The sequence below is a fragment of the Lemur catta genome, chromosome 1 (assembly GCF_020740605.2).
Source record: "Lemur catta isolate mLemCat1 chromosome 1, mLemCat1.pri, whole genome shotgun sequence".
NCBI classification, from domain to species: Eukaryota; Metazoa; Chordata; class Mammalia; order Primates; family Lemuridae; genus Lemur; species Lemur catta.
Window position 1 is genome coordinate 81,537,460 of NC_059128.1, and position 15,094 is coordinate 81,552,553.

General features: G+C 38.3%; 1 protein-coding gene across 1 annotated transcript in view; it reads right to left on the reverse strand.

The window, feature by feature from the left end:
• Positions 1-15,094, reverse strand: part of FBN1 (fibrillin 1) — a 226,294-nt gene that overhangs the window by 61,573 nt on the left and 149,627 nt on the right. Inside the window, exons 24-31 of the mRNA XM_045528600.1 lie at positions 13,852-14,079; positions 12,657-12,782; positions 12,402-12,530; positions 11,452-11,577; positions 11,215-11,340; positions 9,543-9,665; positions 8,289-8,414; positions 6,107-6,232 (exon numbers count right to left, since the gene is read on the reverse strand). Of these exons, the coding sequence (XP_045384556.1) occupies positions 6,107-6,232; positions 8,289-8,414; positions 9,543-9,665; positions 11,215-11,340; positions 11,452-11,577; positions 12,402-12,530; positions 12,657-12,782; positions 13,852-14,079 (1,110 nt within the window). The remainder of the gene's footprint in view (positions 1-6,106; positions 6,233-8,288; positions 8,415-9,542; positions 9,666-11,214; positions 11,341-11,451; positions 11,578-12,401; positions 12,531-12,656; positions 12,783-13,851; positions 14,080-15,094) is intronic.

A 15,094-nucleotide genomic window follows, 5' to 3' on the forward strand; every position in this document is an offset into this window, starting at 1 on the left:
TTGGAGTGCCAAGTTTTCTCATATATTTCACATAAAACTAAAGTCAATCCAGTGGAGATTTTGTTGGATTATAAGGAGTATCAGATTAGGGTCACATTACTAAAAGACTCCAAATTCTACAAAATTCTCCATTCTCTAAAATTTCATTCCAAATTTAGCCAAAATAGGCACTATAAAACTGTTATAGAAAAGAATATAAAGTATGAAGTGAAAGATGTTTGGTTTCCTGAAAGCAAGTATTATATAATGGGTTACCCTTATAATCAACTTTGTCATAAACTAAGAACAAGAACTCATAGCTTTGATTCCATGACTATGTGGAAACCAATATCTAACACAAAATTTAGGTCAAGAAGGACAATTTGGACATACAAAATGTTGCAAGAATTTCCAGTGATCACTTGAATAGTGGCATGAAAAAGAAACTGGGCAAGTGATTCATGTTTACCCTTTTGTTTACTTAAGCAGCCCAATTAAATAATTTCAAAGTGTTTGGAAACATGCTGTCTGCCAAATATTCCATCTGATGTTCTGAAATGGTTCTGGGATCTTTGGCTTCTTCATAACTTCTACAGCAAACATAAAATAAAACAATGATAGATTTCTCCTACAAAAACTTGTAATAGCATTAATACTCATAAAATGGAAACAGGCCTAGAAGAATGTCCTTGCAATCAAAATGTCTTGTATAGGTGAATTTTAATGTAACCCTGGCAGCCACACGAACCTATGGAGTTATTATGGCAGGTCAAGAGAGGCACATAGCTTCAGACTTGTGATCAGGGAGCTGTAGCCAACTGAGTAATTGAGCATGGCACATTCCAAGGAAATAAGGAGGAAGGCCAGCCCTGGGATAATAGTGGTAAGTAGGCATGGGAACTCAAGAAAGTCAGCCTTCCCAAACCTAACAGATTCTGCAGAATTTTTACAGGTGTCCCTAAGCAGGACCATGGACACATCTTTCTTCCTCAGATAATCTCTCCCCTCAGAGGTAATGACACAAACCACCACTTTTGTGGAGTCCTGCCTTAATTTCTCTCTCTTATTTGGCATGATCTCTGACAAATCATCTTGGGTGGAAAAAATGAGCTTCAATTGTGTAAGTATTGAAGCCTCCAGATGTGAGAGAGCCAGGTGGAAAGAACCCAGAATTCCACTTTCCCAATACTCAGTTTCTCCGAGGACACAGAGATTGGGCCCCAGTCAGTGAGGGGCAGAGCCAGGACACCCTGGAACTCAGTTTCCCTGTCTGCTGACTGGCACTCTTTCCCTTGGGCCACAGCTGCCTAACTGAGCTCATTTCCTGAGTCACATCAGGACTTTATTCTGTCTTGCTTTATAGAGTTCTCAACATATTGGTGAATATTAACAGACACAGAAATATTCACTAATCTCTTCCTACTAAATACAATTTTTAGAGATGATTACAACCTACTAATCTGGTAATTCTGTAATCTTTTCCTTTTCAATTTTGTAATGTCCAAAGGTATCCTTACTTTCATATAGTTTTCACATTCCATATTTAATCTTGCAATTAAGAAAATTACCATTTCTTTTGAAAGGAGCATCTCCCTCCTTTTTTAAAACCACCAATAATATGCTAATGTAAATTTCTAATTCAAGAAAATATTTTCAATTTTAATGCAATGCTTTCAAGGTGAAAAGAAACTGTATTTGCAAGAGGCTATAGTGTATCATGGGCTTTGGGGTCCTAGGAGAGAGTAAATCAGGATCCCATATTCAATTCTCCACTTTGTGAATATTTGTGTTAGTCACTATCTCAATGCTTCACACTCTCAGTATGTAACAAGTGAATCAGAAAGACTTAAAGTGGTCATAAAGTGTAAAGGGATCTCTGAATAAAAGATTTTTGCACATGGCTGTATGTGCCTACATGCACCAACCATTATGTATTAATCGTTTCCATGGCAGACTTGGGCCTAGGACTGTAATTCATTATACAAACAAACAGAAGGGGAAACTGAGCCATAAGGAAAACAAGCAAATAAAAACACTGTCTTGAAACACTCTTCAATAATATGAAGGACACATAGTACACGCTTGCCAAGAACATCTCTTTCTGTACAAATGTTCTCTTTCCCTCACAAGTTTGCTCCAGACAGAAAATTCCTTTTTAAGATTAAGAATAGGCATAAGCCAAGAAAAGCAAAGAAATTCAAATTTCTGCAACCTCCTTAACCCCACCAAGCCTCCATCAAGAAGACTCAAAGATCCTTTCTTGAAGGCCAAGGGTGTGTTCTGAGCAGAGCCGGTGCTTAAGCTCCGGGTATGTCCCACGCGAGTCTGCCATCCAAGTATGTATGGGCTTGTGCTCTGAGCTGCGATGGCCTCCTCTTACAATAATGCAGGGAGAGGCTGCATCGCCCACACAAACACCTGACTTCCCCGCCATCTGGGCTTCCGTCACGTGGATCCTAATCTGGCCGAACTGGCACACGGCAGAAACTCCCTGATTAGGCATGGAGGAAGAGGTGTTACAGTGAATGGGGAGGCCAAACGTGAAGACTACTTGGATTTCTTAATTTGGATCCCAATTTGAGCCAAGACTATTAACTGAACACCCATGGAGTTTTCACAGGCCGACAGCCAGTGGAGGAGAATTAGCAGTGATAAGAAACTGGAAGGAAATGAACACAAATTCTCACTGACTGCTGGTGGTTGAAATATATGATTCTCTGCCATGGACTAAGACCCATCAGAAACATTTCTCGTGTGAAAGGAATCCTATAGTTTAAGAAATGGAATTATCCAGAAACCCTGCTATTTTAACTGAACACAATTCAGATTTTATTCTTCTTAATGGTATGCTTTATTCACTAAGTGAGCACACAGTGGGAAGGAAGGTCTTACAAATTAGCTTGTGAAAGCCAGGGCCCAGCGAGGATGGCATACAACAGGGACTTATTTTTTCTTCTTCCAATGTGTTGCTTAATTATAATTATGTAGAGTGAGCAGCAGAAGCTTTACATTTGGTCACAGAAAAATTATAATGCAATCCACATAAGCTAAGGATAGAAGAGTTGTGTTCTAGGTTTCAAGCAAATGTACATTTTCTCTCCATTAAATGGAACATTCCTCTCAGCAATACCCACAATTTGGACAAAGCTTAAGGAGTAAAAAGAAAGCCTTAGCATCTGTGTGGGCTGAGAATGTAAGTCAGTGGGTGGATTCTGAACATTGCTAAAGTGACTGGGGTAAAAAAACATGTTTATTTGTTAAAATGGAAACAATCAGTAATGACAGGGAGCTGAAATATTTAGACAAAACTGTAATGGAGCCCAGAGGACATTTTTTTTAGTTCTCATGAAACAAAGTTGTTCCTTATGAAATAGCATACATATTTTTATAATTCTTTTATTGGGTACTCATTTTAAAAAATCTATCTGTCTAAATAAATAAGTGGATTCATTCCTTTTATCTATTATCAAAACACAGTTCCAGGTCTGTTCTTGCTGTTTTTTGTTGTGTGGTTTGCTTATCCAATTAGGCAAGATATATATCTCTATTTACATTAGTTGCCTGGAACATTACAAACATTTGTCTTTAATGTGACCATCACCAAGGTAACCTGATAGTATTCTAAATTGTGAATGACACTAATTTTAAATTAAAAGCAGGCTAAAAGTGCCCTAGTAACATAGCTTTAAAAAAATACTTTGGCCTAGATTTTTAAAAACTTGTTTTTAAATGTACCAAACTTTCTGCTTGTTTAAGTCATTTCCAATCAAATGTGATACTCCTGATTTTTAATAACCGTATTTATAGAGGATCTCTTTTTCTTCTCTCTCTAATGCAGCTCCTCCTTCCATAGGTCAGGGCTGTGTTACTTACCCGAGGGGAACATTTGAGTAACTGCAGAACACCCTGGTGATTTGTTCAAGACCATGAAACAGTGAAAGAACTAGGAATATAACTCAGGGTACTACTCCTTTAGATGAAAATATCACATGCCATGCTACTGTGATATCAAAAGGATATGAAACTCTAGTCTTCTTACAGTGCTAGCTGGATTTTATAAAACTGAAAAATCATTTTAGGCTGCAATTTAAAATAATGGTGGGAGATATCGGCCCTTAGGAAAGGACTGAGTGTTTCTGTGACTTCCAATCTACGTTTCTGTTCATGTGATTGACTAAAAGGCTAATGTTCTTAATGTAATCTAATACATAGTGCACAGTTCTTGTCACCACAGTCTCAGTATCTGTGCAAATTCAATTGTGAAAAATAAGGCTTTCAATATACAGAGTAAGATTTTCCTTCTGTAAACTGATTTTAAGCATGTAACAGTAAATAGCAGAATTGAATTTTTGCTAGAAGTGGTATTTCATTAAAATGGCCTTTACACACAGTATATCTGTGACTCATTTAATATAACAACAATAGCTGCTATTTATTGACTAGCACTGTTCCAAGGGTGATACATACATTATACCTCATTTACCTAAAACGATATTACTATAGTATGGAAATTTAAGCTTTCTTCATGGTAAGAGATCTAAAATAATCAGCTGCTGCACATGCCCCAGTTAGCTGGAATTTGGAGCATGCAATTCTAGAGACCCTTTTTCTTATAGGGAATGAAGACTGTCCCATGAGATTAACTTTTCCCTTCATAAGCATCACTGCCTCTGGGTTGAGTTTCAGGGAGCTCAGCTTAGCCAAATAATGGTATTATACTCGATTAGGTAAAACACAATATAGAATTATCCTACCTTCCTCTTCCTTACTGCCAGACCACCATCTCTTATCAAGTCCTATATTTATGCTGGAATCTAAAAATAAAGCTTGAACCTATAGAGATACGGAACTAAGCACCATTTGTACCTGAGTAGCTATATGGGGAGTTGAGAGTTTAAACACTGTGCTGTTTCTCAGAATGGACCCCCAGCCAGGCTTCACGTGCAGAATAGCATAGAGAGCAAGAAAACATTCCAGCTTCATGCTTCTTTTCATACATTAGCTAGGTCGTATTATTTTTGAAGCAACAGTAATAGTACTTCCCTTATCTATCAATTAATTTGAAACTTAGCATTATTGGCCAGTTTGAAAAATATTAGTAATAAATATATTTTGGTCTTTTTTTGAAATACATTGATATAATTAAGAGGAAAATCTGTATATTTACCATATTGCCAATCTGCAAATATTTTAATGTTTAGGTCACAAGGGCTTGCCAAACTGGCTTTTGGAATTAAAATCTGTTATTTGTAAAGAAATCATACAGTTATCTAATTTGAGCTCACCCTGGTGTACATTACGCTTTAAATTATGTTATATGCTATGATCTGTTACATTAATATAAGTAACTATAGTAAAACTTTATTGTATCATTCCATGTACTTAATATCATTGTCTTATATTTGAAAATACCAACTAAACACTTATAAAACAATGTCATTACCACAGAATAATTTCTTCTCCTTCTTATTCTATTTAATAAGATAATCTCCTACAAACATTGTGAAGATATTTTCTCATATGTTATTGGCATTAGACAAACTAAATTGCAAATGGGTCAATTATCACTTCATAATATGGATTTGCTAAATCCCACGAATAAAAACTTTTTTTGACTAACGCAACTTAATACATCAAAAGCACTCTGATTTAGGGAACTGGAAGATTGGTGAGAATTGATGAAATATATGAATTATAGGATGTGTTTCTTTGAAGAGTAATTTGTTATAAAACTTTAAATGTTGGCAAAGGAGGTTATTGGGAAAGGCTTTCTTTAATAAAGGAATATGAATGTTTGATAATTAGCATGTTCACAACTTTGATATGAAAATTTTATTTTAATCTCATAAAATGTGTTATTTATAGTGTTAATTTATTCAATATGCCTTTTTTCACAGGCATATTGGTTAAAGAAAAAAGCAGGTTAAAGAAAAAAACTTTAACTTGGATCCAATATAAAGTACGACAAACTTCAAAGAAGTGGAAGCAAAATTAATAAATAATGGTATGCAAAGTGCTTTATGATGCAGTTAAAATGTTAAGAGTTTTAAAACTTTTATTAACCTATAATTATGATACCAGTCACTAAACCACTTAATATTTTATTGTTCAATTTGAAAAAACACACCTGTACAGCCAGTTTTTCCTTTTTTGCCAGAATAGCCCATATCACAGTGGCAGATAAATGAGCCTTTAGTGTTTTCACAGGTTCCACTGAGGCAGATGTTTGGATTCAGGTCACATTCATTGACATCTGTAAAAAAAAACCACAGATGTTATTAATACATGTAACTGTTTGATATCATTGAGTAATCTTTCCCTGAAGTAAAATAACTATGACAAATAAATTAGAAACAGTAAAATGCTTTTATTCAGAAAAAATATCAATATTACATTTAAGGAGGCCAATCCACATTTGCTTTATATATTGCCAGATACTCATGAAGACTGCCTTTTATCTGGCCCACAAGCAGTGGGTCACATACTCAAATAAACTGACCGACTCCAGGCAGAGTCTAGAGCTTGTTTATGTGACAGTCTAGAAAACTCTCTAAAACAGCATACTCTGTGGCAGGATGAAAATTTTAATTCAGTCTGCAAGATGCTAACAATTAAGTTTTCATATTTTGAAAGAAAGGATAGATGAACTGGTAGTCTCAGTGCAAGTAGTTACAAACTTCACTTCTTTCCCAAATTAAAAATTATTTTTATGACATTCATTTTAAACTCTACGACTTCACAAATTTTCAGTAAAGGTTTTCAGAAGATAAACGTGATACAAATATAAATAGAATCAATTCTAGACTCTTGCTTCTGGCCAAGATGGACTAACAGGGATTGAAATGACTTTCCCATGTGAAACAACTAAAAAAAAAGCCAGTAGATATAAAAAATGGTTTTCTAGACATTGGACATGAGGCAAAAAAAAAAAAGACAGTGATCCCTGAGAGGAAGAAAACAAACTAGGTGAGTTCTACAATTGCCCCAGATTACTGAGTAGAGGGAGTTTTATGCCTGTGGCATAGGGAGGGTGATGCCAAATGGAACCAGGCAGTGTCCCTGAGTTGAGGGGATGATTCTGGAAGTCCTTAAAGGCCAAGGTGGCTAGAGTTCACAGGGCACAGTAAAGGACAGAAGAGAGCTGCATAGAGCAAAAGAGCTCTAGAGCTCTGCTGAGGGTCTTCCTCAGTATTCAGATGAGTAGTGATCAGCACATTTGTGCAAGGAAACCAACCACTTGAGGCTGGGGAAAGCACTACCCAAAAGAATTAGAGGGAATAATCCTCAAAGTTCACAGAAGGCCTGGAATTGTGCCTGTCCCCACCAGCCAGACTGAACAACCTCATAATTCACAGGGAATTGGGTAGAATATCCAGAAGGACCTGTCTCAGCAATGGAGCAAAATTAGCCCTAGACTAACTGCTGCTTAAAAGCTTAAAAGCAAGACTTTGAAAGGGATCAATCTGTTTCCAAGTAATTTAACTGTATTCCAAAACAAAGCTCAAAAATATTTCTAGGAATACAAAAATATCTACACCTAGTAAGGCAAAATTTATAATATCCGGCATCCAATAAAAAATTACCAGACATTCAATGAAGCAGGAAAATATTACCCATAATGAGGAAGAAACTCAATTTACTGAAATAACCCCCAACTAACACAGATGATAGAATTAGTAGATAAGAACATTAAAACAGTTATAACTATAGTCCATGTGTTCAAAAAACTAGAGGAATGATTAAACTTATTAAGAAGAGACATAGAAGATAGGAAAAAAGACCCAAATGAAACTTTTATAAAGATGAAAACTACAACATCTGAGATGAAAAGTACACTGGATGGGATTAAAGGCAGATTAGATATTACAGAAGAAAACTTTAACAAATTTGAAGGCATAGCAAAAGAAACTATCCAAAACAAATATGATCAGTTCTAGAGGTTACTGCATTCTTGTCAGAGACAAATTTTACTTGCCTTTAGTCAAGCATTTTAAAAGTCTAAACTCTAGTCACAGCAGGAGGGTTAAGCAGACAGAAATAATGGATAGACATAAAAGAAAAGTTCATCTGGAGTTGACAGATGGTCAGCTCAGGCTACATAACATATATGACAAGAGCATCATATCACAGCCACAAGAAAGCTGCTCTTTGAATGCTGGCTTTAAAATATGGGTACTATGCCCCTAAATATTCTTACTTGTTCATGGAATCCATCGTTTAACTACTCAAACTAACCTTTATGTAATTCACAATGCTTGTGAATAACCAGACAATCAGACAAGATGGAATATTCTGCCTTCTTTGCTTACCTACACAAGTCTTCATGTCTTCAGATGCCATGAATCCATCATAACACAAGCACCTGTACTCGCCAGGTATATTTGTACACTGACCGCCATCACAGATATTGGGATTATCTTCACACTCATCGATGTCTGCAAAGAATAAAACCAACAACCATATGTTCTTGATATTGGTTCCATTATTCAGTGAGAAAACATTAACTGACCCAAGTCAAATAAACGCAACATACTAGCATAAGACTATTAACTCTCAAATCCAAATGAAGCTTTACGAAATTATACCATTGCGTTATTCTCAGTAAAAAAGGAGAGAACCATTTTCAAGATTTATAATACACTGTTCAAGGACAGTGATTGGTTTAAATGTCTATCACTGAATTAAAAATTTTACCTCTTGTTGAATTTATCATTCAAAAAGGATTATGAATTTTCCTTGTTGTCAAATTATAAATGCCTAAGGTGTATCATCTGTTTTACTGATATTTTAAGGTAAAAATTGCTTGAAATAAGAATATCTACTTAGATGCACTTTTAGTAATAATATTTATTTTTAACAATTAATTTTCATAGCCAAATTTATACCTAGAGTTTTTTTAGGGAAATTTTTCTAGGTCAGATAAAATAATTTTGGTTCCTAAGGCCAAATTCTCTTCTTAACCTAATCCAGAATCAAAACCTACATTACCCACTTCATTTCTCATCTCCAGCTGGCTGCACGGCTCTGCTGGCTCAGGGTGATACAACAGGAAGTGTAAATTAGAGCAGTGGTTCTCAAACTTTAGCACGCATCCAAACCTTTTGGATAGCTTGTGAAAACATGATTACTGGGATCCACCCCAGTAGTTTCTGATTCAGTAGATCCAGGATGGGACCTGAGGTTTTGCATTTTTAACAAGTTCTCAGGTGATGCTAATGTTGTCTTGCAATGAATATACCTGGAGTAGCACTGAATTAGGCCAAAAGATCAAACTCTTTAAAATTCTGATCAATGAAGGATAATGTATGTTATATTCCATTTATTATTATGTGCCAGGTACTATGCTAAGTTCTGTAAATACTCTTTCACATGGGTGAGCTCAACTCCATTTTATAGATAAGGATTCTGCTGCTAAGTATCTTGATAAAGGACATGAAGTTAAAATATGTGACAAGCAAAGATCTGAACCCAAGTTGGTCTGACTCCAAACTGGGCCCGGGACCACTCTACTTAGGGACCTGTTATTATTGAGAAATTTTAATACAAGGCTAAAACCTACTCACCAGTGCATGATCTCTGGTCAGGCATTAGTGCGAATCCTGGTTGACAACTACATTCATAGCTGCCTTCAGAGTTTGTGCAGAAGGTTTCACAACCACCATTCATTATGCTGCATTCATCAATATCTGAAAGAAATGAAATTAGCATCACCTTCTGGTATGGTTTTAATGTCTGTCCCCTCCAAAACTCATGCTGAGATTTAATTGCCACTGTAACAGTAATAAAAGGCGGGACCTTTACGAGGTAATTAGGCCATGAGGCCTCCACCCTTTATAAAAGGGCAAGTTCAGCCCCTTCTTGCTCTTTTTCACCTTCTCACCTCCCACCCCAGGCTACTGTAGCAAGAAGGCCCATGCTAGATGCTAGCACCTTGATACTGGATTCCCCAGCCTCCAGAACTGTGAGCCAATACATTTCTGTTCATTAGAAATTGCCCAGTCTCTGGTATTCTGTTATGCTTCACAACAATGGGCTAAGACAGCCTCCTCTGTGTTTATGAGCATGGCATATGTTTAAGGTTTCCAAGCATCAGTCAGGGAAAAGGGGAAAAAAAGTCACCCAGGGCAATTGGAAGTCACTGTTTGATTCCTTTAACAAATATTAACTACACACCTACCATGAGAATCTAATAGTGAATGAGACAGACACTATCTCTGCCTTAATAATGATTACTCTGCATGCAGCCTGGGAGACAGACAAACAACTAATTGCATGATACATGATGTGTGCCCCTTGCAATGCAGAAATACTCGGTGCTGGGAGAACATATCCCAGTCATGATAATGGACATATGGGTGAGATTCTCTTGGTAACAGATTCAGTTAAAAACTTGAAATTCGGCATGATTTGCTGAGGTTCCAATCCTTCGCAAGAACCTGAGTTGGAGTTCTGAGTTGTCCTGGGCCATGTTTCAGAAGAATTCGGGCTGATTTATGGTTTTGGGTGGAAACCATGTGAGACTTGGCAGTTCCACATGGTACAAACCCCAAACCAGGCAAAACCTGGCAGATTTCACATTTCACTTTGACTTGGGGCACAATAAAGCCACAGGGTTTTCTGTGCCACTCTTCGCAGCACAGCTAAACCTACAGAGGGCCAACCACAGAGCAAAACGCTTGTCCCACAAAAACCCATCTCTAAGGAGTGCCAGACATGGCCTCTCTTTCGATGTAAGATATGAACATTCCATAGTCTTCTTTCCAACAGTTATTCTTTGAAATCTTTTAGCTGATCTAAACCACTTAAGGGGCAGAAATTCCCTGTTAAGCTTTTTTGTCTTTTCCACAGCACTCACTGTATTTAATTTATTTCAGGTGGTTAGTTACCACTGGCTGATTTGCCAGGCAGCAAATGAGCATCGAGTTAGTTATCACTTAGCATGTGCATAAACAAAGCACATGCCACTGTCCACTATTCAAAACAGCATGGCTCAAATAATACTTATTAGAGCTACAACATTCTACGTACTTCATTTAACTGGTTCTTCAAATAGATAAGGGAGGTGAGATCCAAAGATTATCAGCCACCATAAAAAGAATTTTACTTACAGGGAAACAAGAAAGATCAAGTAAAAGTAAACAGTGGTGAAAACAAAACTCAAGAGTCCATTGCTTGAGTGTTTTTAGAAAGAGACTAAATAAAATAAAATAAAGTAAAATAAAATATAGAACTTACCAACACAAAACAGCCTGTCGGGAGTTGAATGGTAGCCGGGGTTGCAGGCACACTGATACTTCCCTATGAGGTTCACGCAGCGGCCGTTGGGGCAGAGGTGTGCGCTCAGTTCACACTCGTTGATGTCTGTTGAGAAAATAAGAAGAGCAAACATCCAAAGGTCAGCTTCTGACTTTGGCGAAGATGTGGGTCAAACAACGGACCACAGGGAGGTGGTGTGAAAGTCTTGCTCCTTACCAATACATGCAGAGATGTTGGGGGACAGCTGATGACCAGACGGGCACTCGCAGCGGAAACTTCCCTCCGTGTTTAGGCAAACGCCTCCTCGGCACAGGAGAGGATCTCTCTGACACTCGTCGATATCTGCAAAATGGAAATGACTGTGCTGGAGATGGTGGCCGGTGTCCTGATTCCCTTTACTGGGCAGAGCACCAACCCCCAGTTGCTGCATGTCCTGGCTGCTAAGAGCTCACAGCCTCCCTTCTTGGAGAATTGCTGTCCACCTCACTCAGAAATTCCTGGGAGGTGACAGATTATACCTCTGTCCCATGCTGGGGACCACCCATGGCCAATAACTGATTGAACTGACATGGGAGTATAAGATCATCACCTGCCTGTCTTAAGGTGGGACAACTCTGTTGCCATTCACACTCCAGAACTCCCTATAGGATCAGACTAAGGCTAAAATGCAGCCAAACTCATGGCTTATCTTCCTCCGCTGCACTAACCTGCTTCCCTCACTTCCTAACAGGTTCCTCCTGAGATCACGCCCTCAAAAAAAATCACTTTTTGCAAGAATTCCCATTTCAGACTTTGTTTCCAGGGAACTAGAGCTAAGGTAACCAGCTTAATCAATCTCCTTTTCTAGAAATGTTGGAAAGAAACCCTGGAATGGGATCTCTACTGTCGTTTCTGTTTGAATTGTTCTCTCTACCCCTGGGGTGTCTATTCCAGGTGCTAAACTCACTTCTCAAGGACCCACAACTGGTCTCCGAGGTCACCCACAGCCCCACAGCGTGAATTCCCTCATTCCTTAGGCCTGTCAGTGTCCCTCTGCCACAGACTGATTCCTGACTCACTGGCCTTCCTGCCACGGGGGCAGCAGGAAGAACCTGGGATACAGGCCTTGAGTCATGGAAGCTTCATGGACTCCTTTTCCTGTGCTGAGCAAATGACCACAAACTCACCCATGCAGTTCTTCATCATCATGAATCCACTTTCATAGCCTTCGTCGCACTTGCATTCAAAGTCCCCTGGGGTGTTCACACACTGGCCTCGGCCACAGAGGTCAGGAGATATGCGGCATTCGTCAATGTCTGCACGAGAACAGCAAGTGGCAGCGAGTGAGCACCAGGACAACCTTAATTCTTGTGGCAATATGTTAAAGATGAAGAATTTTAACGGATATCCCCTCTCTTGCCCCTTGAGGCCCATTCACTGACCTGTGCAGTTCCTTTCTTCGGAATCAAGAGCAAAGCCACTGTCACACCTGCACTTGAAGCTTCCAATGGTGTTTCTGCACTTGCCGTGGGTGCAGAGGCTGGGTATCATCTTGCACTCATTGATATCTTCAAAAAAAATAAAAGGTGGGGGGAAAAGTTTATGAGCAACCAGTTAGGAGGTCTCGGCACCTGACATTTCAAACCAGAAGGTTGGAAGGTCTTGACTTAAGGTCTTGGCAATACTCATTTCAAAGAATGTGTGATGATGCATGAGAAATTTGACTTTGTAAACATTTCTAGCCTTTTAAACTTCTACATTCCATAAAGCATTGTTAGAGAAGCAAAGAATGTGTTTATTGGACTTCTGGGGCCCAGAACACTGCCTGATATATAGTGAACACTTTATAGCTATTTGCTGAATGAATGAATAAAACATTCTAAACTCCTAGTTTAGAATAAATAAAGTTTAATTTACTGTACTTAAAGCAGATAGAAGATTATTAGAATAAACTGTCCCAGAGCAACCAGTGGAATGTGTAGTAGAATGAGATATTCATTTAATATTCTTTGATGCTTTCTTGCATATACCAAAAATATAAGAATTTTGAAAGATGTCATTTATAATTTAAATTGTTTGCAAATAACCTGTACTGTTTAAAAATGTTTTCTCAATATTCTATACCATTAAGATTTAATTAATATAATTTAAAGAGCTTCTCGTAGGCTAGAAGACCCTGCATATGTGTAACACGTAACCTGAGTTTCCTCTTATAGGAGCTTTTCCAAAGCATGACCTACATACAGCTCAAGAAATACAAATTCATTTCTACCTAATGCCACGTGAGACAGAGCTGGCAGAGTCAATCTCAAGAACATCAACTCCTTCAGCAGCAATGAATTGCCACCACCCTTGGAAGCAAATTATTCAAGTTCCCTTGAATTTACTTAAAAGACATTTAAGAAAGCCATCTAGAAACTATCTTTCCACAGAGAACAATTTTAACCCCCGGGCTTCTTGGACCAAAATCTCAGGGGAAAAAAAAAAAAGAAGTCTATACTTTTCTACACAAAGGTAATTATATAATTCAGAAAGTAAAAACATCCATGCTGAGATGATCAAGTAAAGTTCTGGGATCATAAAAATGCATCTTGTTGGTCTGAAAACAAAACCAGTCAACTATTGAAAACATTGTACCTTTGAAGAAAGGTTTTCCATTCGTAATTTCTTTTGTGGCAAATCCGGGTCCTCTGGGACAGAGCTCGTCATACTCAGGGGTGTTTCTCACAGGACACTCCTCACACTCCTCGGTGCCCCAGGCTGCACCGACAGAGCAGCAGCAGGCGTCCATGCGGTGGCGGCCGGCGACAGGCAGGGTGCACTCCTCCTCCTCATACCTCAGGAAGCAGGTCTCCAGGCGGATGTCTGTTGAAGGGAACCAAGGGAGGCTGAGGAGAGCTATTTTGTTTTCTCTGCTCCAGATTGCCAACATTTTGCTGGGCAAAGTACAGCATACAAACTAATTTGCTATATACTTACTGACTGGAATTAATTTTTTTCCTCATAAGAAACCCAGGCTATGTGGTAGGAATTCCTGCTTAATAAAGACTCTCTTCTCTTTGCCAGCTCATATTTGCACTTCCTATTTCTGAAAAGTTCCCGTTCAACCTTAGGTGTTTTCTGATCATTCTACATAAGCAGCAGTATTCTGAGAGATCCCACCATGCCCTTTTGGGAGATGTCTTCGCCTGTACAGACATGCCTGTCACTGAGGTATGAACTCCAGGATGTCTTGGCATCTCTTCTACAGCTAAAAGCAAACTGTACTCTTTATCATTGGAGCATGTCCAAAGCTAGCTCAATCACCTTCTTCTCAGACCCACTTCATTTCTGGCAAGCTAGAATGGTGAACTACGGAATGAGGACTGCCCTACTTGAGATTAAAGAGGAAAAACAGCAAAGAAAAGCTATTCACTTTTCTTCTCAATATTTATTTCACCTCAACATGTGCTTATTTGCATATTCTTCAGGACACACGTGAGATACTTCTATTCCCAACCCCAAATTCATGGAATTGTGAGGAACAGTTGAAAGACCAGAGGTCAAAAGACTCAGATTTTGATCCTTCTGCAGCTAAGTCACTTGTTTTTGATAAATTATTACTCCTGAACCTGAATTTCAACAACTTTTAAATGATGTTTGCCCCCATCTCTCAGGAGGTGCTATGAAGCTCAAATGAGATTATGCATCTGAAATTTATATTATGAAGTATAATTAAAATGCAAGACATATCTTCTTCCTTTTTCTCCTTCACAATGTGGTCATTAACAATTCACCTGAGTGCCTGAGCTTATGTTAGAAAGCTTTTGAAGCCTTCCGGGAAACTTTACATTCAGGTTGCCTATATCAAGAGAGATACTTTTTAAATGAATCCTAAATA